The sequence below is a fragment of the Takifugu flavidus genome, chromosome 17 (assembly GCF_003711565.1).
Source record: "Takifugu flavidus isolate HTHZ2018 chromosome 17, ASM371156v2, whole genome shotgun sequence".
NCBI classification, from domain to species: domain Eukaryota; kingdom Metazoa; phylum Chordata; class Actinopteri; order Tetraodontiformes; family Tetraodontidae; genus Takifugu; species Takifugu flavidus.
This window is the reverse complement of record NC_079536.1, coordinates 11,391,537-11,415,562: the sequence shown is the minus strand read 5'-3', so window position 1 is coordinate 11,415,562 and position 24,026 is coordinate 11,391,537. Positions and strand designations below refer to the sequence as shown.

General features: G+C 51.5%; 1 protein-coding gene and 1 long non-coding RNA gene across 3 annotated transcripts in view; both read left to right on the top strand.

Annotated features, from left to right (window-relative positions):
* The window catches only part of LOC130513416 (guanine nucleotide exchange factor VAV3), a 42,939-nt gene extending 19,143 nt beyond the window's left edge, over window positions 1-23,796 (top strand). Inside the window, exons 3-28 of one of the 2 annotated variants that reach the window (XM_057012141.1) lie at window positions 66-124; window positions 200-265; window positions 731-839; window positions 945-1,046; window positions 1,671-1,739; window positions 2,218-2,321; window positions 2,389-2,488; window positions 2,688-2,783; window positions 4,480-4,548; window positions 4,938-5,024; window positions 5,111-5,196; window positions 5,560-5,692; window positions 8,762-8,871; window positions 9,689-9,790; window positions 10,835-10,926; window positions 12,362-12,384; window positions 12,846-12,864; window positions 14,244-14,374; window positions 15,456-15,521; window positions 15,865-15,899; window positions 15,989-16,105; window positions 17,062-17,149; window positions 17,397-17,526; window positions 19,993-20,073; window positions 21,115-21,266; window positions 21,340-23,796. In XM_057012141.1, coding sequence (XP_056868121.1) covers window positions 66-124; window positions 200-265; window positions 731-839; window positions 945-1,046; window positions 1,671-1,739; window positions 2,218-2,321; window positions 2,389-2,488; window positions 2,688-2,783; window positions 4,480-4,548; window positions 4,938-5,024; window positions 5,111-5,196; window positions 5,560-5,692; window positions 8,762-8,871; window positions 9,689-9,790; window positions 10,835-10,926; window positions 12,362-12,384; window positions 12,846-12,864; window positions 14,244-14,374; window positions 15,456-15,521; window positions 15,865-15,899; window positions 15,989-16,105; window positions 17,062-17,149; window positions 17,397-17,526; window positions 19,993-20,073; window positions 21,115-21,266; window positions 21,340-21,384 — 2,271 coding nt within the window. In that variant the 3' untranslated portion in view covers window positions 21,385-23,796. The remainder of the gene's footprint in view (window positions 1-65; window positions 125-199; window positions 266-730; window positions 840-944; window positions 1,047-1,670; window positions 1,740-2,217; window positions 2,322-2,388; window positions 2,489-2,687; window positions 2,784-4,479; window positions 4,549-4,937; window positions 5,025-5,110; window positions 5,197-5,559; window positions 5,693-8,761; window positions 8,872-9,688; window positions 9,791-10,834; window positions 10,927-12,361; window positions 12,385-12,845; window positions 12,865-14,243; window positions 14,375-15,455; window positions 15,522-15,864; window positions 15,900-15,988; window positions 16,106-17,061; window positions 17,150-17,396; window positions 17,527-19,992; window positions 20,074-21,114; window positions 21,267-21,339) is intronic. The other variant, XM_057012142.1, reaches the window with a different exon arrangement.
* On the top strand, window positions 12,876-14,054 carry LOC130513559 (uncharacterized). The gene is made up of 2 exons (XR_008946759.1): window positions 12,876-13,233; window positions 13,324-14,054. It is a non-coding gene; the product is annotated as an uncharacterized LOC130513559 (long non-coding RNA).
* Window positions 23,797-24,026: the final 230 nt, after the last annotated feature.

Here is a 24,026-nt window from a genome sequence, read left to right as displayed (position 1 = left end):
GGGACCGCTGTGAGTTCAGTGACGTTTGAATCCAAAGGCTTGTTTAACCATGATTCCTTTTGCAGGTGGTGGACACACTGTCTAAGCTCTCCCACACAGCCATCGCACAGCAAACGGGGATCAGGTTTGTTGCAGGTCAACACAGATGCTTTAAAAACATGGAAAAATGATACTTTAACTCCGTGTTCCCTCTTTCAAGGCCGTTTCCCTCGGAGGAGAGCGTGGAGGATGAGGACATCTACAACCACCTGGAGGACCTCATCGAGTACGTCGACACAGCTGAAACGTTTTCAACACTTTTTGGTGCTTTCATTCTGAGTTTTTCTGCTGTTAAATAGACAACAGATGGTTGTGGGTGTGCGGAACATTTGTTCCTGGGTGTTGACTCAAAGGCAGCCGTCTTCTCTCCTCTCAACCCTTCGCCACGAGCTCCCCACTCATCCTGTGGGCTCCATCGCGTCCCAGATCGGCTTCAGATTCTCTTTGCACTGACAACCGCCACTTGAGTGATGGCCGCAATTATTTCCCGGCCTCTAGATCGCGTTCACCAAAACTCACCACATTGCGTAATCCTCCCACGCCGCACTGTCAGAGCTGCTAAACTGATCTGAGAGCAGATGGATGTGCGGTTTAATATAGTCTTCACACACACACACACACACACACGCGCGCGACCCTGTGACAACCGGTGTGATGTTGTCAGTCACACTTTCTGTCCCCTGTGCTGCAGCGAGAAAGTTGTGGAGGACGAGGAGGACCTGTACGACTGCGTGTATGACGAGGAGGACGGCGGCGAGATCTACGAGGACCTGATGAAGACGGAGGCTCTTCCTCCTCCGGTCAGCAGCTTCCCTCCATCACTCCTGTGTCCCGCGGTAGAGCCGCGTGGCCGCTACAGGGCGTTGTAACGGCGTCGGTGTGTCTCTTGTGTTTTGGGGTCGCAGCCCTTCCAGAAGCAGGCCGAGACCGACATCAGGAGCTGCTGCTTGACTGAGATCAAACAGACGGAGGAGAAATACACGGAGACGCTGGAATCCATCGAGAAGGTAGCGGCGTCTGCAGCCTCGGGAGGCCTCTGGCGTCCAAAACACATCGAAATCTGCGCGGGCAGAAACGGCTCCCCTCTTGTTTCCCCTCCGCTAACCTTTTTTTATGATGATTAGCTTCTCATGTGAGTTTGGGTTGATGATCTGGCTCACGGACCCACTTTCGTCTGTTTTTGTCTCCATTTCACAGAAGGAAAGTGGATTGAACAGTGGGTTTTATCACTTTAGCCCCTCTGCTGACCTTTGTGTAGCTTAGTCAAAGGTTCTAAGTGTTCCTGGTGCAGAACCAAGCAGCAGCCGTGTTCCCCCGCCTCAGCCAGGACGGTATCTAACCTTCCCACTCACGGCTACTTTAAAGAGCAGATTTCCCAGCGGAGGAGCTCAGGAGAGGAGTTTGGGTCGGTGGGGGGGCAGGGGAAGTCTTTGAGTTGCGCGCTCTGTAAAAATGAGATTACTGTTGCGACCCGGACGTCCCCGATTGTTTTGTGCTGAGTGCAGCTGGTCGCCGTCCAACAGCTATAATAGGAACCATAATGGCCTCTTGCAAGATGAGTTTGCCGCTCTTGGACCGGACGGGACGAGCGTCCTTCTCACGTCTTCTCTCTCTCTTTCCCCCCGCTGCAGCACTTTATGTCCCCCCTCACCTCCTATTTATCTGTGGCTGAGATCGAAAGTGTTTTCGTGAATATCCCGGTAAGAACCTTTACTTCACACTTCACTGTCAGGGCTGGGGGGGTGGGGGTGGGGGTGGGGGTGGAGAGGAGGTCGGGCACAGCTAAAGGCTAACGCCAGGGTGATGCTAACACTGATGATGGACGGTGGATAAAGCACCGCGCATCTCTACCGCCCCCTGCTGTCGGAACTCCTGAAGTTCTACGTTCATTTTTTTTCTCTGGGTGACTGCAAATGACGTCATCATCCCAGCATTATACGACGTAAATAAGGATTTGTTTAAATGCGTCGCTGCTTTTAAGATGCAAAGAACCACGACAAAGATTTACTCATCATATGATAAACAACAACCATCTTTATTTTGTCTTTCATTTCAACGGTGGGGAGTAAAAATCGGAAATGATCTGTTAAACCACGACTCGGTAGTTTTTACGAGATGAATCTATTCATGACCAATAATTCAGGGAGCAAACTGAACTTGGACTCTGCTTTTTTTAAGGAACTGGTTAAAGTTCATAAATGTTTACTAGTGGAGGTCCAGGACTCGCTCCACCACAGAAGTGCCCAGAACCTTTACCAGATCTTCCTCAACTTTAAAGAGAGGTAGACCCTGAACTCGCCGTCAGATGTTCTGAACATCTGGAAATCTGAGCAACTGTTCTGGTCTCAGGTTGCTGATCTACGGGAAGTACTGCAGTCACGTGGAGACGGCCATCGGCACCCTGGATGAGCTCTGCAAGGACAGAGAGGACATCCGCATGAAGCTGGAGGTGAGCACGAAGCTGGACTTTACCTGGTCCTGCTGCGGGTCCTGGTACCGGTCCTGGTCCAGGGCCTGTTGCAGTTTTCTGTGTTGGGGGAGTGCGCCCCCATGTGTACATTTGAGGTAGTGCAGGTGACCGCGCACAGGCCGCTGTCTGAGATGAAAATCCGAGTTTGTGTTTGGAAAAACTTGCTCTCATCTTGCAGGAGTGTTCAAAGCGAGCCAACTATGGAAAGTTCACCTTGAGGGATCTGCTGGTGGTGCCGATGCAGCGAGTGTTGAAGTATCACCTCCTCCTTCAGGTAAACCATTGTTTTTGTCATCACGTTTTTACATTAGAAACTAACCAGTCTGCCATAAGCATATTATTTTTATATGGAACAACCTTTGATGTTATATAAAACTGTTTGAATCCCTTCAGATTGAAACATCTTTTTGTCCTGAAGTTTAGGTTCCTTTTACTTCCTTTATTTTTAACTTGTGATAAGTCTGAGTGCAAAGACATTAACACTAAAGAGATTAAAACGTCTACAGTTATCAGCTGACTCTGCGAGAAGATTTAAAGTGGTTGAGCAGTGAAGTCAGGCTGTCAGAACACGCTTTAATTGCTTTGATCCAGGCTTTAAAAAGAAACACAATCCTCCGTAATAAACTCTCACATCAACGCGACAGAAAATGTTTACACCGCTGCAATATATTTATTATTGCGCACACTTTGGTCTCTTCTCTCTGCTTCATAATCCTTCTGTAAATGGTCAAACCCGGACAAAAGTCTCCTTATTGGTACGTTAAAAACCAGCGCGGTCATTCCTGCGGTGGTCGGTAGGGGGCGCTGTTGGTCGCGTTTATTCTTCCTCGGGTTTGCTCTTCAGGCTCTTCTCGTCTCTTCCTGCAGCTTCTCATTGACAGGATGTACAGTAATGATCAGAGAGGGATGAGCATGAGGAGAGAGGGGGATGGAGAGAGTAAAGAGAGGGCAGACCAAGACGGTGGAGGTGTCAATGTCATCGTCATGGAAACATTCAGACCTTTAAAGGACTGTGATCAATAACGAGCCACAAACTTTCCTTTAAAGGCACAATTAAAGGTGCATTTTTAACCTTTAACATGCTCATCAAGCCCGTTTCTGATCCCTCAAAGACATTTGAAAAAAAAAAATACAATTATTGAACAAATTTGAATCTTAAAGTGTTCAGTCAGTCGATAATTATTCCCGAGATCATGAACTTTCATCATTAGGAGCAAGATCTTCTTTCATATTTTAAGAATGTGGTTTCAGCCTCTTTGAAACCACGAGAGGAGAATCAAAGCCAGTGAGCGTCAAACATCTGCTCAGCTAATAAAAAGGAGCTGTGTTATTTCCCAGCGCTGTAAAAACCTGGTGTCACTTTCTCCGACTCCCAGACTCCCCCCCCCCCCCAATCAATCTCTCCCTTCAGCGCCTTAGCTCATCATTTCTCCTCCATCCTGAAAGCACCTCAACACGGTTTCCTCCAGCGAGTCCTCGCGTACGGCCCTCGCCGTGACACCCCCCCACCCCCCGCGTGTGAGGGGTGGGGGGAGATAAATGGGACTCTGCAGTCCTGGAACTGATAATAATGCCCAGGTTGAGCTTGACTGACACCAGGGATTTGAACAGCATCACGCAGACCCATATATCTCCCCCAGTGGGCCAGCGTGTGTGTGTGTGTGTGTGCGCATACCTGAGTGTGTGTGTATTTGTATGAAGGACATGCACGACATCCTTCCTTATCCACTGCCGAGGTCTAGATGTCTTGTTTACACCGCGGCCAGGCACCGGCGAGCAATTTCAGATAGGCCCAACACACACGCCCCAGCGAGCGCAAACACACACTATCAGATTTATTCCAGGATGTGTGTGAAGCAGCCGTAGATCACGGCTGCGGCAGGATAAGAGTGTGTGGAAGCATGTTTCACAGAAGGAGGGACCAATGCGTCCACGACCCGCTTCACTTGTGTGTTTTCTCCGTCCGATAGGAGCTGGTGAAACACACTCACGACGCCACCGACAAGGGCAATCTCAGGCTGGCGCTGGACGCCATGAAGGTACGCCGGCCGTTAGCCACCGTGCTCAGCTTTTTCTTTTTCTCCTCTTCTGTCTACATTTTGGTTTGTAAGTGTCAGTAAAAGAAAGATAGAACGTGGGAGAGTTTTTAAACGTGAGGGCAAAGCTCAGCGTGGCTGCCCCCTGCTGGCCAGGAGGCTGAAGAGGAAATCAGTTGAAATATTCTGCAGGTTTTTGCAGGAAAATGGTCAAAAAGTGAAAAAAAGAAAAGAAAAACAGATCCAGCATAAGACAGATATCAGAGAAAAGTGTTCCCTGTAAAGTGTTTGAGTTCATTTTGGAGTGTGTGACAGGCAAAAACCTCTAAAAACGGATTGTGTCTGCTGTTTAAATGCTGTTTTTCCTCTGTTGCCTTGGTAACCATGTGCAGGACTTGGCTCAGTACGTTAACGAAGTGAAGAGGGACAACGAGACGCTGCGGGAAATAGACCAGTACCAGAAATCTATAGAAAACCTGGTGAGCGGCCGGTCTCTCCTCCTCGTTCACCTCAGAGCTCCTTCGCGTCGCCGCTGCGGCTCCATTTCTCTCTTCTTCTTCTGCAGAATCAGGCGCTCAGTAACTATGGGAGACCCAAAGGCGACGGGGAGGTGCGGGTGGCCTCGGTGGACAAACGAGCCAAACAGGACAGGTGAGACGTCTGACTGACTGATCGCATCTGGAGACTCGATTGGTTTCACCTCCTCCAGCCAAAGAGCTGCCGAACCCGTCTGAGAAAGGAAGACAGAGAAAGTCCTGTGGGAACGAAAGGCGCGTCTCCACTGCAGGAGGGGGACCCTGGAGAGGGTTCCTGAGCCCAGTTCCTGAGCCCAGTTCCTGAGCCCAGTTCCTGAGCCCAGTTCTGACCAGGACCTCCTGCAGTGGAAACGCGTCCAAAGGCATTAAAGCCTTCTCCTTCCTGACACGACGCTGGAGCTTCGCCGTGTTATCCGATCTCAGGAAGGGTCCGGATTAGGACCGTCCCCTGGTGACCCGACTCTCTCTTGAACCGCAGGCACATCTTCCTGTTCGACGCCGCCGTGATCGTGTGCAAGCGGCGAGGAGACAACTACGAGATGAAGGAGGTGATCGACCTGCATCTCTTCAAGATCACCAACAACCCCACGTCTGACAAGGAGACCCGAAAGGTTGGACACGTCCCCGCACCTCGACCACGACACCCCCACAGCCCGACCACGACACCCCCGCACCCCGACCACGACCACGACACCCCCACAGCCCGACCACGACACCCCCGCACCCCGACACGACCACGACACCCCCACAGCCCGACCACGACACCCCCGCAGCCCGACCACGACACGACCACGACACCCCCACAGCCGACCACGACACCCCCACAGCCCGACCACGACACCCTCACAGCCCGACCACGACACCCCCGCAGCCCGACCACGACACGACCACGACACCCCCCACCGCCTGACCACGACACCCCCACAGCCCGACCACGACACCCCCGCAGCCCGACCACGACACACCACGACACCCTCACAGCCCGACCCCGACACCCCCGCAGCCCGACCACGACACGACCACGACACCCTCACACCCGACCCACAAACACGACCACGACACCCTCACACCCGACCACGACACGACCACGACACCCTCAACCCGACCACGACACCCCCCCAGCCTGAGCCGCTACATCAGGCAGCAGCGACGCCACACACTCGTTAGCGTCTGAGGCCGCAGACGGCCGGACGCCATCGTCCACGATGTCCACCGTCCTCATCAGGCTGCTGGTGTCGACGTGACGTCCAGGACGGAGGACAGGGGACGCGGGGAGGGATCTTTCAAAGACGTTTAGCTCCGCCTCAGAACTGGACGGCCGCTGCTCTCAGACCTGCTCGTCGCCCTCCTGGCGCGTCTCTCGCTCCTTTCAAGCATTTTTTCTTCTTCTTTTGTTTTTTTGGCAGCAGTTTCCGCCTTTGTGGACATTTCAGTTCTGGCTTCCAGGCGAGTCGCGAAATCCCACTTTTGGCAGGATGATTTCGCTCCGACCTGCAGAGACGTTAGCCACAATTAAACGGCGCCGGAGTCAAAGAGGACGAGATGCACACTTTCCTCCTCATTAAAATCTCTCGCTCCGCTTTAATGAGAGTTAAACGATAGAAAAGCTCCAGCTCACAATACAAAAATACCCCCAAAAATAGTCCCCATTATTTTAAACAGTCACGTTACTCACAGAACTTCTCTAAACGAAGGCTTGAAACGGCCGCTGTGCGCGTAAACAAACAAACAAACAAACATACAATATTTGCAGCGGCGCTTTTCACTTAACGTTAAATTAAAGTCGTGAAAGACAGATTTCACGTCCGTCATTTAGAAAGAAAGAAAACGTTTGGAGGGTTTTCAGAACTTTGGCGCTCCAGTCTTCCATTACCCGGTGCCGGTATTGCCCTGGTCCTGGTGATGGTTCCGTCAGGTCCAACGTAACGTAAACACAGTAATACAGCAACAACAACAACAACAACAACAACAACAACAACAACAACAACATGGATGCACGAACAAAACAGGCGTCTGATACGAGCTGGGCAGCTGCAGTGGTGTGTGTGTGTGTGTGGGGGGGGCGGGGCCTGAACTGCTGACTCCATTACTGCCTCTTTAGGGCTGAGTCAGCAAATTTGAGAGCAGGGCGGGCGGCTGACGGGCCAATTAGCCGCCTTGTTTCAGCGTAATGAGCAGCTCCGATGGTTGAGCAGATAAACGCAGGGTCGTAAAACGCCCCTGGAGCGGCGTTAACCTGCCTCATGATGGCATTTTATACCCACCCGAACCAAAGTCTACGTCTTTAACGCGCCGCTCAAATGATCCAGAGTCGTCGGCCGAGGACGCGGCTGAGCGGATTTACTGTTCCGACATGTTTTACAGTGTCGCAACGATCAGACGACAGCAGTCTGTCTCCTCCCAGATGGCGGGAAACCTCGCCGGAGGCCTTCCGACAAACACGCTCACACTGTATGTCTATCTTTGTGAGGACAGTCGCTGCCAAAACCACCACAACAAGTTTGTAAACCTTGACCCTTGACCCTCAACCCTGACCCCTAATCTGAAGCAAAATACGTCTTTATTCGTAGATGAACTGGAAAGAGGCCCCGATCTAATATGTGTGTCAGACTAGATCACTTAATGATGTCACTCCTTTGCTAATATTTGCTAACGCCATCAGGAAGCCAGCCCCTGCTAACTGCTAAGCTAGGCCCAGGTGCTGCTTTTTAACCCTTCTGTCCCTACATTACAGACCATAATATGCACCTTTATGGTCACATATTATTGCAGCAGATGCTCCCGTGGCTGCCCTGAATACAAATGAGCCGGAAACAATCATTTCCGCTGGAATCCCATCAATTCAAGACGCCGGCATGATTCTCCCACATGTTCCATTTTCTCTTTCGCCGCTTTCTTTCATTTCAGCGCATTTGTTGCCTTTATTTCACTTTTATTAGTGCCTAAGCAAAAACACCAGAGAAAACAATTAACCTGTGGTGGATTTAACAACCTCTGTGGTTCCGTTTAATAAGCGTATAAACGGGATGGAGCTTTCTTTGGAACTCCAAAGTCCCACCAAAGAAAGAAACCGGCAGCTCCTCTTTCTCTTTACAAATTAGAAGCTGGAGATGCTCCTGTTCCCTGTCAGCCTGGGGGGTCCGCTGGGATGCCTCAGCAGAGCGCTCCTCTCCTTTTTTCTCCTCTATCGGCGGATAAGATGAGCTTTCCTGACAGCACCGGGAGCTCGGCATCTTTTTGGCCCTCGGACGGGAGCGTTAGAAGTTCACAATCCCAACGAGGAGCCCAGGAAAGAAAACAAGCGTAGTTTGTAAAGTGATGCCGTCCAGAAGCGGCGCGGCTAACGGGGCGGTGTTTAGCCTTCAGCCTGGCTGATGTAGATGATCCGGGCCCGGTGCTGGTGCCGGTCGGCGTGCTGTCCGCTGTCCAGCAGTTCCGTGGCGCGGCGACCTCGCATCCTTCATCTCTCTCTCTGTTTTCCGTCTGTCTGTCAGTTCTGCCGCCTTCCATCCCTCCACTCTTTGTTGGCTCTCCCCCAGGCAGCCCTCTTTCATTTTGCATCTCTTTGTCTCCATCTGTCTCCCCGTATCCTCTCTCCTCCCGCTCACCCGGGCTCGCGGTTTATTTATACGCCACGGCGCCGCTTTTCCTCCACCTGACGCTGTGTTGTTTTGTTGCAGTGGTCCTACGGATTCTACCTCACGCACAAACAGGGCCAGAGCGGCTTCGAGTTCTTCTTCAAGACCAAAGAGCTGAAAAAGAAGTGGCTGGAGCAGTTTGGCATGGCCATGTGAGTGTGCGCCATCGCCGTGGGGCGTGAGTTTAGGCACGGTGGCGCGATGTCACGGCGGCGTGATGTCACAGCGTCGCAGTTTCCCGCTCCGGCTCGTTCCGGCTGGATGGTTAATGAGGGACACACCGCTGACGAAGCCCCACGGCAGTCGTTCCACGCAGATTTAGCAGCGAAAAATGTGATTTCTAAAGATTTTAAATAGATCTTCATCATTTAAAACAAACTTTAATCTACCACAGATCTTTCAAAACATAATTTATAGTAGGTAGCGCTACATATTTATCTGATTTTCCATTAACAGTGACAGTAACCGGGCTGGTTAGCACAGGCTAGCACAGGTTAGCACAGGCTAGCGCAGGCTAGCGAGGAAGGTCCCGTGGTTCAGTCCAGCTTTGCCTCCAGGTCCCACCTCAGAGGTTGGAGGAAGCACCTGAGGGGAGAGATGAGGAACCAACGGGGCTCTGGTGGAGGACATTATTAGAGGAAACTGAGCCTGATGGACAGAAGTAGAGAGAGAAAAGGCAGACGAGCGTTCGAGCTGCCAGTTACCGAAAAGGGAAGCTGGCCTTTCGTTGACCTCTGACCCCCGGAGGACAGACGTCTGGGTGGGATCATCGATCTCCGATCTGCAGTATTGTCAGTTCTTAAGAATCAGAATCAATAAACGCTGAATCATCCCAGTCAGAACATCCGAGTGGATGGTTTTCTCCTCCGACCTCAGGGGGACAGCTCCTCCCGGGACGTGTCCCCCTTCAGGTCCAGGACGCTCCAGATGTCTGTGGTTGGGGATGATTGTTTTCCTGTGTTTCTCCAGATCCAACATCCTCCCTGAGAACGCCACCAACAACTTCCACGACTTCCACATGCACACGTTTGAGAGGATTACCTCCTGCAACTCCTGTCAGATGCTGCTCAGGTGCGACACACACCCACACACACACACACCACACACACACACACACACACACACACACCGCTCCAGTCTGCGCCCCGAGGGCCGCGGCTCACGGTCGCTCTCAGCTGAGTGGTTCCCCGGCGAGGAAAACTGTCTGTCGCGCTTTAGCACGTCTCCAAGGTGACGTACAGGAAAAGGGGGACAAGGTTGCAGATCACCAGAGCCAGAACGGAATCCGGCAGCTTTTATCTCGGGTCAGCACCGCGAGGATGAAGAGGACGTGGGGCATTTAATTGCTTTCTTCAGGATCTTCTTATTTTCTTGTCATCCCATAAAAGAGTTATTTGTCTTCTGGGCTTAAGCGGCTAATAAAAGACGAGGTTTTCTCCCTGTTAAGCCCCTCCTCCCGGAACCTGCATCCTTTCAGCGAGTCCTTAAGTACGCGTCTACGTCTCCTGCTGGATTAAATCCTGATACTTTCCCATGATACAGTGCAACAAGGAAAAACGACTGCACTTTAACTCCATGCTAGACTTCTCTCTGAGGTTAAACTGACACTTAGCTGGAGAGTGAAGCAAAGCAGTTTTTACCTTCATGTCATTTTAATTAGGGCCTCTGAGATGCTTATGCAAATGACACGCTGCTGCTTCAGCCCGTATGTGTGCACATCATTTGCACATCGAGTATTGCTGGCTTTGTTACCGGCTTTTTAATGAGCTGTTATAGTTCCCGGTTTACCTGCTGTAGCCGCTTGATAAAAACAAGTTTTTCCTCTTCCTACGTGTTGCAGAATGATCCGATGGTGTGAGAATCCTCATTAGCCTAGCAGCACGTTAGCGCGGTAATGCAGATTATACAGCTAATCAGCTGTTAACAAGCTAAAGGAGGCAGTTGCACCAAAATATGCTGGAAGATCTGATTGTAAGTCAGTGAGGAACATCTCGTGATGCGTTCACTGACATCACGCATGCATAAAAGGCAGCGTAGCGGGTTTTTAGCATGCTCCGACCGCTGTCATGGTGTTTTTGACTTGATCTGAAGTGTATTTATGTGTCTGTGCTGCAGGGGCGTCTTCAACCAGGGCTATCTGTGCTCCAAGTGCGGTTTAGGTGCCCACAAAGAGTGCCTGGGTCGCTTTAGCGGCTGTGGAAAAACAGGTGAGCCGCGTGTTTCTCATTATCTCCGCGTTCTGAGCGATCCACCACCCGACGGTCCACTTCGCCGCCTTCACATAAAAAGCTGATCGTTTCCCGCGTCTTTTGGATCGTTTGATCAGTGCTGCACACATTCCTTGTAAAGTTTTCCAGGGTGGGTTTGAAACTTCTCAGACGCCGGCACCGCTCCCCAAAGCTAACCAGCATTTGGAGCCGCCTTTTCAGCAACTCCCGACTTTTGGGATTGTGATCCTGTTGTGCGTCTGTCACTCAGCTCCCTGCGCGGCAGCGCCGGCAGCTGTGAGGAGAGATGGAGGGAAAACTTGCGGAATGAAAGGAGAGCTTCTGAAACTAGCTTAGCGTGTTCTCAGCGTGTTTGCGTGCGGGGGAGGGGCGTGGAGGCGCTTGTTGGCGGGAGTTTTCAGGCCCTGATTTGTGTATGTTTGTATTGTCAGAATGCTAAAAAGTTTCTGAACCCGAGCGAGCACAGCCTGAGCTCCCGCCACCCCACACACACACACAGCGTCACACCGGCGTGTGTGTGTGTGTTTATAGTCACTTCCTCTGAACGTTGCCGGTTACACAATGAGCCAAGTTCTCCGCTTCACTTGTTAGAGATAAAACTTCACGATAAGTACCTGAGGATGAGCTTGGAGGCCCTTTAACCTGGCTAAGACACTAAGAATGGACTTACATCCACACAACATAAGACAACATAGTCATAACAGAAGCACAAACAAACAACAACAACAACACAAACAGTAGATGCACATTTAGAAAAAGAGTTTATTCAATTTAAAAAACTCCAAGATGAGTGTGAGGCAGGTTTTACAAACATCAAAGAGTCAGATGTGCAACTATAGTCCGTGTGTGTGTCCGTGTGTGTCCGTGTGTGTGTGTGGGGGGGGTGAAAATACTATTTAAGATGTTGTTTACTTGCGTTTGTGGGTGTTTTCAGCTCTCTGTTGTTGTGTCAAAGTTCGTTTGAAGAAGTACAGGCCCTCTGAGAGCGGAGCATGCGTGCGCGTATGTGCGCGCGCGTGTGTGTGTGTGTGTGTGTGTGGAGGGGTATGTGTGTGTTTATGCACTAGCTGAAGCTGCCCAGGTAGGGTTGTTTGTGCAGAGGTGTGTAGCTGTGTGTCCGGGGGGTGTAACCATCCCTCTGGGAGCCAATGAAAGAAACCGGTGGAGCACATAGCAGGTCTGCCACCCCGCCTCCCCCCCGCCTCCCCCCGCCCCCCCGCCGGCCTCGTTACCTCGTCTATCCCGGCTGTCAGGTAGTGGCAGTGCAGCAAAACAAAGTGAACCACGGTCCGACACGAGCGCTCGCCTTCTCCACTAATGAGGGAGTCTCGCGTCGTTCCGGCGAGCGTGTGCAAGTGTTGGCGTGCTCCCGCCAACCCGTCATTCACCGCGCCTGTTCTCAAACTTCTTTCAGATCCTGGTTCCGTCAGATCTCAGGTGAGCCGCCGCCGCCGCCGCCGCCGCCGTGGCTGCGTGTCTGTGTTGATGTGCCCGTCCACCCGTCCGTCTGTGTTCGCCTCCTCTTTCAAGCTTTGCTGCACTTTGAAGGCTGCGCCCTCCCGCTGCCGCTCGCCAAGGAGACTCCAGTTGACTTAACTGCCTCCTTGATGCGCCCAAACAAGATTGTTTTTGCAGATTTGCCCTCAGACGTCCGCTGCTGTTTGCTGCGTCCCGCCACAGCAGAGGCAGCGGTCCTACGCTAGGTGCAATCGCCTGCTTCGTTCTTGTCCGCGCAAATAGCTCTGCACAACTCCTTTGTGTGTCGTAGCGGGTCGCTAATGCAGCCCGGCTCAGGTGTGGGCAGCACGAGAGGGCGGCGGCCATGTCTGGACCCTCACCTGTGCATGTGTTTGTTAGCTAAACCTGTTGCTCTGAGTAAATTTGTGCTTTTCTTTCAGGGAAAAGGTCGAGACCCAGGTGAGACACACACACACGCACACGCACGCACACACACGCACACACACACACTAATTAGCTGCAGAATGACGGCTGCCTGCAGTAAACACATGTCAGAGGAGCAGAGCAATGACGTTCATACAGTGTTGGCGTTTTTGTACATACAGCGTCCAAAGAGTGTGTGTGTGTGTGTGTAATGTGTTGTATGTGTGTGCACAAGGAGCCTTTAATCTCTCATCAACCAGGCTTAAACACTCATTTTTCCACCCTCCGTCTATTATGCTGCAGAAAATCATTTCTGACTGCAGAAGCATTCCAATCAATAGCTACTTGATTGGCCCTCGGCGCTTCCCAACATTTCGCCGCTGCTCCCCTTGTCTGGTTTCAAAGGTGCGCTAACCCTTAGCTCATCCTTCTGTGGATAGAAATGCAATTCCTGCCCCCAAGCCTCAATTCTCCACGGGCCCCGTGTCTTTTCAGAAGTCTTTTTCAGCGTGCTGGCACACGTTGGGCTGCCAGGCCCGACACCAGAGCTGGAACAGACCCCGGAAGAGAAGCGGCATCTCGGAGCCGCGAACACAATCTGCTCGGCTCCTCAGTTATTCGCCTTGAGCTGTCTTCATGCTCACGCTTGAGCGTCTTTTCCCTCATATTGTGTTTGGGAACAACACAGTCGCAACACACACACACTCTTCCCTTTATTGCTCTGTTGTGAGACCCAGTCTTGGGATCTGTCGCGTCTGGGCGTCAACACGGGCCAGATTTAATGATCTGACTTTATGGGATCAAAGTTGTCGCTGCTAAATCAGATAACGCTGATTCAGGTCATTTCTTCAAATTAATACAGGCTAGTTTTGCTGCCGGCGCATTGCCACGGCGATAATCTGATAATTGTCGGGGTTTTCCAGGGTTCTCTAGGAGAACCGGTGTGCACGGTGCAGCCGCAAACAGCATCCGTGCTGCAACACACTCGTCTTTTATCTAAGTGCCTGATAAGCGCCAGCTGTGCGTTTATCTGCAGTCTGATAATGTCTCCAAATTATTGGCGAGGGCACTGACAAGGAGTGCAGACACGCGCACGCCCTCTCATTACCATCTATAGTGGGGTCAACAACAGTTTAGTGGCGCAAAGATCCGCCCCCGGAATAGCAAACATGCCCGACATGTGACCTGTGCCGAGAAATGAGTGGATTTCCATCCACTTTACACTTCCGCTCGCTAAAATAGCCATAGCGTCGATACATAAACACGTAAAAGCTCATCACTCAAATGCCCGCTGAAGCAGCCTGAAAGGGGCCATCCCAGTGTCCCGGCAACGCGCTTCCGGCCGTCGGACCCGGATGCACATTTCAAACGGACGACGCTCACCTGGCAGCGGCTAACCTCGGCCCCTCTTACAGGTCTCCCCAAGATGCTCGTCATCAGGAGCTACTTTGGCGTCCCGAGCCCAGCGTCCGGCCCCGCGCTCAGCATCGAGATGGGTGACATCATCGAGTTGCTCTGCGCTGACATCCACAGTCCCTGGTGGCAGGTCAGAGCGCACGCCGCCGCCACCCCGCATCAATCCTGCATTTAACCATTTCCTGTCCAGTTCATAGCCTCCACTTAAATAAAGCAGCGTTCTCAGTATTTAATCAACAATATACGGTGACGTCGACATCAGGCTGTGAATAACTCCTGGAGGTGCTGGGGGGGGGGCTTCCCGCGTGGCCGCGTCATTGGCCGCGTGGGCCTGAAGAGGGCATCGTGTCGCGACGCCCGTCTGGGGGACGGCGTCAGACCTGCCCCAGCAGATACAAACCAGATCAAATTGATAAAGAATTCAATTAACGCCGTGTAAAAGCTTAACCAAAGGCAGCCACAGCCCCGTAGTCAGCAAACATTCAATATCCATCACTTTTGTCGCCAGCAGACCATAATCATTTCTGTTCTGGGGGGGGGTGACAAATAGAATCGATCACCGTAATTTCATTCCATTCTGCAGAGACCATCTGTTTACTCTGTCAGCTCCCCCCAGCAGCAGTCATCATTGTCACGCCCTGAGCAGGGGTGCAGCAGAAATCGGGCCCAGGTAGCGGCGATGTGAGCCCCCCCCCGACTGAACATTTGTCCCCAGCATCCAAAACACCCGCAGCTGTAATTAAAGCTGGAGACGAGAACGTGTCGTTTTCCACCAATAGGCAGCGTATTTACTGGCATTTTTCCAGGCTAAACAGTAAATTTAAGGCTAAATAAATAATTATTTTCACATGGAGAGCTGCTTCGCTCTCTGGTGATTAAGTGTGTCCATGGAGCTTCCGTATATTTGCATCCGTGACCTGAAAACACTCCTCCATGAATAATGCAGTCCGTAAGAAGAGCCGTGAGTTTAACGAAACTTTATCAAAATGAAATATTCTAGAACAAAAAAGCGACTCATTGCGCACGGAGAGGGAGAACAACAATAACATAACTCCCAGGGAGGAAGACGGAACTCTCTCCATTTTCCTGTCAGCCATTATTCCAGCGACGGTTAACTAGGTCTGTGAATTGGCGGCCAGCTAATTGTTGCTGAAATATGGCCACCGAGTCGGCCAGATGTATGTAACTCTATTATCTCCTGGTGCTTTCAGGGCAGGATCCTGTCGACGAAAGAGGTTGGCTTCTTTCCCAGCGATGCCGTCAAGCCGTGTCCGTGTGTAAGTAGCTTCGCCCTGCCGCCACCGCATCGTCAGATGGGAGCTGGAGTTGAACCGGGCCACCGGGTCTGAGGGGACCCGCTGTGCTGTCTGTTTACGTGTCTCCGTCCAGCTTTATCACGTTCTGTTGATAAAATGAAAAACAGCCTGTCCAGCTGTTTCGGGAACACGAGTCTCCACCGTAGATAACGAGCTCCGTCGTAAAGATAAGGGCAGCATTAGCCCATTTTATGGCTGTTTGCAGTGTAAAGTGCTCCAGTTTTATAGATATACAAAATATGAGCTGGAAAAGACTTTTATTGCGGTCTGAACTGAGAGAACGTGTTCTCGCTGTGGTTTACAGGTCCCGAAGCCAGTAGATTACTCCAGTCAACCCTGGTGAGTTCAGGCGGACTCTGGCTTCATTTAGATATCAGTTTGATCAGCAAGAGTTGCTCAAGTTGCTCCATCCCTCCCTCGCTCCCCAGGTTTGCAGGACCGATAGAGAGGCTGCAGGCCGAGGCTGAACTCATCAACAGGGTCAACGGCACCTACCTGGTCCGCCATCGGAGCAGGGAGTACACGGAATACGCCATCAGCATAAAGTAGGTCCCGAGGATCATAACTCTCAGTCCGACACTCATCGGGACACTTTAGAACCGCAGCTGTTGCTGCATTCAGATGCCGTTAATGTTGGCCGCGTTTATCTGTTACGAGGAGTTTATTATTAACGTTAGCCTGAGGTCGACAGCCACACTTGACCTTCGCTCACACAGAGAGGCAATGAGAAATCTTTCAGATAGACCAGCTGCCTGAAACACCAACACACACACACAAAGGAAATCCTTGAAAATTTTGAAAAAGGTTTTGAAAAAGGTTTTGAAACAGCGTTCGGTGCAGTTTGAAGGGCGCGCCGAGGATGAAATCCTCACACAAAAGGAAGGAGATTGAGTATTTCTTCAGCAACCTGAAGGAGAGACGTGGAACCATTGCAACTATGCATGTTTGCGTTTAAGGAAAATGACAAAAAAAGGGCATCTCTGCTTTGGAGTCCTTCTCAGTGCGGATGTATTTCACCCTTTAGCCGACACCGATGCTACAGCAGCTGTGTACTGCGCGTCTCATTGCAAACGGGTCAGATTTTGGGTCTCCGCCGGTGTTGGCGACGCTCCTTCAGCTCTGCTGGAGGCTGATTCACAGGCAGCCTATAGATGAAACGTTTCCAGCTGAGGTTTTCTATAATTACCTCCTAATGTACACATAATAGCCTCGCTGATGGACAGGAACGAGCCCCGAGACGGACAGGGGTGCTTTATGCCCCCCGTGGTCTTTGCTTTAAATCCCCCAGCCCCGGAATTCTATCAGCCGCCCTGTTAATGCAAACACAAGCGGGTGGGCACATTTTCTCCTGGAAAGTCCATCAGTCACGTTTGGCAAACCTCTGGGACTTTATGCATTAGAGCAACAGCGGGGCTCTCCGCGGGGACCGGCGGCCCACCACCGATCAATGGCTGTGATCAGGGAGGGAAATTACACTCATAACTTATTCAATGGCCCACAGGTACAACAACGACGTGAAGCACATAAAGATCCTGACCAAGGAGGGCTGCTTCTACATCGCCGAGAACAAGAAGTTCAGGAGCATATTAGTGAGTTCCCACCCCCTCCTCATTCTCCACCACCGCAGTCATTAATAAATCAGGAACGTACATTCCCGACGTTCCCAAAAGCAGCCGCGACAAGAGCCGATTGCTTCAGCGTTGGGGAACAGCAGAGTTTAGAGGAAAAGTTCACCAGTTCGCTTTATTGGCTGATCAGATGATCAGCAGATGCTGGTTTTAGAGTCACCCAGTAAGACTTCCCTCTGTGTGTGTGTGTGTGTGTGTGTGTGTGCAGGAGCTGATTGAGTATTACAAACACCACTCTCTGAGAGAAGGCTTCAGGAGTCTGGACACCACGCTGCACTTTCCTTACCGGGAACAAGAAAACGCTGCTCTGCAACGCCTGAGCCGTTCGGGCAGCAACAGTGAGTATTCCCGAGCCGGACCAACACGCCCCAGGACGTTCGGTCCGAGTCCACCTGAGCCTGAAAACTCGCTATTCTTTTGGCTGAAGATGTTGCAACCATTACCCCCCTCCCCCGCTGTTGTGGTTTGGACCACTAATGGTGGATCAATGTCTGATGACTCGTTCTTCATGTGTGGGTCCAGTGTGGAGATGTTTTGCCCCTCCTTTCTGCCCCTCACCGATTTAGAGGAGCCGCAGAATGTTCTGCTTCGCTCGGTCTGTCCTCCTGTCCAAATGTTAGACTTGTTCAAATTTTGACCTCTTTTTTGTAAAATTGTCCTCAGTGTTCACTTCCTCCTGCAATGTTACAGGGGGGAAAAAGCCCTCAAAGCAACGTTCACAGCAACTTTTGGAAAAAGCTGCCAGAAAATGGGGCATTTTCTGCTGCAACGGTCATCCAGGGGGGAGTGAACGTCGCGAGGGGGAAATAATCCTCTCCGCCGTCGGACGTCAGGTCTTTCTGCAGGCAGATGGTGGCCAAACGGCAACTTTGATTAAAAAAAAAACCCCAAACATGCTCAGAAGTGTGGAGAAATAACAAGCTCTAACGAGACACTCGGCGTTTCCTCCTCTGTGATCGGGGCCGAAAACGTTATTAATGTAATCTGATTACTGTCTGACTCAGGCTGTGGGATGTTTGAAGCCATGACGCTTAGCGCTGCCTTGCCGTTCTCGCCGTCACTGTGTTTGTGGGCTCTCAGAGGGTCCGTAGGTGCTTCCACGTGTCATGAATAGGAAGAATTCCTTTAGCACAAAGCGTCCCGAAACCCGGGTTTATTGCCGCTGAGTTTCGTGAGCGAACGGAGATCCTGAGGAGCAGCAGGCGATGGCTGACGTGCACGCAGCGGAATACCGATAGAGGGATGAAGAAGAGCATGACCGTGAGGGGATCTGGAGGCAAACGGATCAGGCTAGACTTTGGTTCTACTGCCTGGTGCTCCACTCACGTCCGGCCTCTTCCCCCGGAACCGCCCGGATTAGCTCCAGCGTTCACAGACGATGACCTGGACGGTTGAATCGATGAGCAGGAGGCGTTTTTGCGTCCGTCAGTCCTTCGTCCTCATTAGTTCGGTGAAACTTGAGCTGTCTGGGCTCAACATTCCCTGCATTGTCATCACAGCCAGTTTGCGAGTGCGATGTTTTTCCTCCCGCTGCTGCTCGCGGCGTGGAGAAAAACAGTCCCGACCGTCTGAGGCTCGTCTGCTAGGTGGGAGACGCGCGAACAGATTGCGCGGAGCCGTATGTCTGCTAGAGACGTGGCCCTTTGTTCAAACGCTGCCTCAAATCACAATTAGAGACAGCTCTAATCCACATTTGTCCCGTTCTGCGGTGGTCCGCCGTCTTGTGGGCAGGATCCTCCTGGCGTGCGGGCTCGCTTTTTCTGACGACTCCTCAGTTTTGATGTACTTCCACAAAAGCGGCTGGAGGACAGTTAATTAATGTTGCACAGAACTTTGAGACAGCGTAGCAGACGGCAGCGCCGCGCTAGCGACAGTAGCAACGCGGCCAAGGCCGTCCCGCTCCCGCCGACGGGCTCCTGGATCCGGCGGCCGGCTCACATCGTGTATTCCAGCCAGCTCCACAAATCAGACCGAGTAAAAATGGAGCGGGTAAAATGCAGCTGGTGTTTTGGCGGCTGCGTGAAGTGGAGGCCGATCGCTCTTCATATAGCCCGTACCTAGATGCCATTAGGGGTGCTGAGCCGCCTCTCGGCGCGCTGATTAGTATTCATTTTAAAATGCCAGCGGAGCTGTGCTCCCCTCACAGCATATCAATAATCCAGAGCGGTTAGCGCGCCGGTGGTATTGTTTGGAGCTGCAAATTTTTCATCACGGTTTCTCAGCATTTGTCTGCCACTGTGGGGACCGCGTGTGTCTGTTCCCAGTGGCACGCACCGGGGCGGGCTTACAAACTCACAGCTGGAGAATTTTCACTTGCGCGGTGGAGGAACGTGCACGCCTCGTGAAGACAACATTTAAACTGTGATAACACAACCGCAAGGACGGAAAGGGAAAAAGCCCCAAAGCAAGCCAAGTGTGTCTGTCAGACTCACTTTGGGGAGGGAGCTCTTCGCTCGCGTTGCTGTTACAGCTGGGTGGTTGTCTTTATAAATGTGTAAAGAGGAGTCTATTCCCCGCGTGGTAATTGTGAGAGCGCCGCGTGTTCGTCCCAATTAAACAAACAAGTAAACACGTCGTTCCCTGTTCGCCGCGCTGACTAAAGTGGGAGCTGAGCCGCTGCGCGGGGAGGATTTGGAAAGACGTTTAATGTCGGAGGGTTGGCTGGGAGGAACCAACAGGTGTGAGCATTCCTGTTTTAACAGATTAACCCAGAGTTGCAGTGTAAATGAAACGGTGACTTGTTTTTCTCTGCTTCTCTTTCTGACTGTCCCCCATTCCCACCCTCTGCCTGCTTCCTGCCATAGCCCCATTGCTCTGTGGCCTCTCTTTTGTGTCGCCTGCCGGCTACAGCTTTGTGCCTCCTTCCTCTGCTCCCTTCTGGTCAGGTACAGGTATCGCTCCTCTCTACCCCCCCGACATCTCTGTCTCCTCCGTGTTCATGGCTCGTTTGCATGCTGGCTGCATCTCAGGGCATCCGGATTATGGCTGAGTTCTTTCCTCTGCGTCTGCTCCCTCTCTTCCCGTAACATCATTTCATCTGATCGACTGTTTTAACTAATGCATGTGTGTGTGTGTGTGTGTGTTCTTGTACTTGCTACATACTGATCAGTATTCTACTAGCCAAGTGAGGACATTTTTGGGAAGTGAGGACATTGTGGCTGGTTGTCACGACTTCACAGGATGGTTTTAGGGTAAAAAAGGAAAAGGGAGGGTCCCCACAATGATAGAAGTGTAAGGGTGTGCGTGAGGCAGAAGACCAGTCAGTGTTGTTCGAGGTGTTTTCTGGTCTCCCTGTTTGTTTGTGTCTGTAAAGGTGGTAACTGTCCACGCACTCCCAAATCCTCTATATTCCATATTCTGTCCCGGCGGCCTGCCTGTAGAGGTCTGACATTCCATTTCCAGCTGTCAGCCTAGCTCGCTCCCACCCCACAGTCGGCGCCAGGAGAAGGTTGAGAGTCTTCAGGGTAGGCGGGAGAAGCGGTAACTAGCCAACCTTCTCCACGGCTGTCTCTCACGCTACTGTCTACCTTGACAGCATACACACACACACAGACACACACACACACAGACAGACACACACACACACTCGCTATTGTATCTGCCTCAGCTGCAACACTGTGCAGTGTACATACAGGCCGTGTCACAGATTTACAGCTACAGTGTACGTCACACAGACTTTTAACTTTTAATATTTATCTCCGTGTTTTGTCCCCTACAAACTACAAACTTCACCTCGTGTTCTAATCTGTAGGGTAAGATAGGTCAAAACGCCACGAGCCCGAGTCCAAGTTGAGCAACTTGTCCTGTGTTAGCTAACAAAATGAGGGGCTAAAGTTCGTCAGCGGCTCTACATCAGCTTGTACGTTTGATTGACACCAAATGTCTCGGTTCTATCTTCTAACCCCCACATTTGTCTTTCCTCCCAGTGCTAACTCCAAAAGTGATTGGTGTGGCCATCGCGCGGTACGACTTCAGCTCACGCGACACCCGCGAGCTGTCGCTGCAGGAGGGTGACGTGGTGAAAATTTACACCAAGTCGGGAGCCAACGGCTGGTGGAGGGGAGAGGTTAATGGAAGGGTAAGCCCGCAGCAAAACGAACCATATCTAACCATAAATGAACATGTATTCCCACTCCTGTTGTCTCCTTCAGGTGGGCTGGTTCCCATCCACGTACGTGGAGGAGGGTGAGGAGTGAGGGGTCCGACCCGTCGGGAACAGTCACGAACACTCCCGCGGGCTCCTCGACGGAGTCCGCCCGCCTACTACAAATCCCAGAGGCCTTTGCGACAGCAGCAGAAATGGCGGAGTCATTCCTGGTTCACTCTGTTGCTGAGTGACTCCAGCAGCCGGCAGCTTGGCTGTCAGCAGGACGCAACCCCCCTGCCAGAACCCCTGACCCAAACTCTGGCCATCATCATGAACCCCCCACCCCCCACCCGCTACTCTCCTTCCTCCCCGCCTCATCTCCACCTGTTTCTGCTTGCCAAGCGGGCCATCGCCAATCTGTCAAAAGAACATATTCAAATGCCACTCTTCTGTTCCGCCGCTCATCTCTCCGCTCATCCATCCATCCTGGCCCCTGTGGGAATAGAGCCATCTGAGCTTGAAAGAACCCAAATTTCTTCCCTCTCCTTCATCTCACGTCTCGCTGTGGAGGGATTTCAGTCAGTCCTGACCTTCGCTGGGTTTCTTCCACTAATGCAGGTGGTTATTGATGACATAATGACCCACAGCCACACACACACACACTCTCACACACACTTCAGATTATGATCACAATCTTACCGCTGCTCAGAGAGAGAGTTCTGCATTACTGCCAGCGATTGATGGCTGTTGTTGCCGTTTTCCTCCCACATTCTTTATCCTGGCGTCAGGCTCTCATGTTTTAGTTGTGGGGGCTCTTAGCGATCCTCTGCCCTTATCGGTGGCAGCTCTGTCAACAGGAGCAGCCGGCGTTTATCTGATCAGAGGCATTAGCCGCCTGTCGGGGAACGAGCGACGCCGCCTTTCAGAAGGACACGAGGATCAATCGCGGTCCGAACGTCGGGTTTCTTTTGCCTGTTATTTCGCTGACTTACTTGAAAGATTTGTCTCACTCTATCAGCCGCTCACAGGCCGGGTCTTTGAAACATAACAGCCAGATGCTTTTTGGCAGCATTTGATCACACAAAACTACCTTGTTGACGCCAAAATGAGCCCTTCAATCGCAACATGAGAGCTCTTCGAACCTCAGTCGGGGCGCTTTTTATATCGCTTTGTTTCGCCACGAACAATCAGCCACGTTAGAATATGTGTAAATACTAAATCTATATTTAGGGGGATACTTTGCTTCTGTGAGGTTTAATGAGACACAAATCTGCAGGCAACCGCTCCACTTCCTGTCCAAGTGCGCGTGGACGCTCGTGTGAAGCTCTGAACAGCCTCTTGAAGTGACCACTAGGTGGAAGCATTCTAAACACCTCTCAGCCTCAGAGATGATGTCATCAGATTAGGAGCTCTGACCCTCGAAGAACCTCAGAAAGGACACGAAACACTCGCTGTTAAAGCACCTGAGATAATATCCTCATATTCCTCCTGACCAGAATCCAACCGAGAGAAGTAAAAGGAGGAGTTGTCTTCTGTAATCTCAGACTACAGTAATCCCCCCCCTCCTCCTCCTCCTCCTCCTCCACCAGGTGAACATCCTCCTCTGCCATCCCAGGGCTCGAGGGGATCAGTGATCTAATCATTACAGCGTCTCCTCACCTCGGTGACCCCGCTGCATCCATCTCTGTCGGATCCCTACTCTCTCGCTCTGCCTCACCTTGTCACTTCCCTTCCCTCTCTCTCCTTTCCTCCATCTATCTTTCATCCAATCCCCCCCCCTTCCCACTGTCTTCTGGGGGTTCTCTCTGCATTCCCTCCCTCATTCTGTGGCCTGTAACTGCTGCCCACATCCCATGGAGGACCGCAGGGAGCGTCGCTGGCACGCCAGCAATTACAGCGGAATGAAGACGAGTTTAATTTTACCGCAAATGAAAAGACGAGCGAACGCGAAGCCACGCGGGGAACGGATTTAAAGCGCCGCGGTCTCATCATTTACAGTGTGGGCGCAGATTATGTGCACACACTCTGCATCCGTGCAGAAACACATTTTGACAGGATTCAGGGCCGTCTCAGAAGTCTCAGAACAGCAGGACTTTCAGGATACAATCTTCCCAACCACCATGCTCGAGCAGCTCCTCTACTGAGCTGTGTAGAAATGGAATAATCATAATCCCATCTTCTGTTCTTGATCAGAGGAATGAGTTCCAACCCGTCTGTGTGCGTGCTCATTGAGGTCAGAGTGATCCCCATGAAGCCAAAGATGTCCGCTGTGCTCGTTTCTGTCCCGTAACCACGGTACTCAACCACTGTGGCCTGATTACGTCTGTGCAATCTTGACTGTGACGTTTTATTGTGTACTGTTGCTGTATTATACTGTAAACATGTAAATAGTGTTCAGAAAGATGGCTTATTCTACTGTGTTGCTCTTTAAGATCTTATATTGCAGTTGATTTTCATTAAAAATAGAATCTTTGGTACAATGGCAAATCAAACGACTGATAATAAAAATGAAGCAGAAAAACGACTGCGTCATCGTGATTTCCCCCCCAAAAAAGAAACCTTTTAAAATATAAATTACAGTCACAGAGTTTGTGCTCAGGAAACGTAAAAGAGAAGAAGAAACAACCTGGTTAAGGTGAAGACGATGATTTAGCGTGCTTATGGGTTAGCCACAGCGGCTGGGTTTGGCCCGTAACCTCAGTCTGAACCCAGATGTGACCGCCAGGATGAAGGAAAACACCGTTTAAAGAA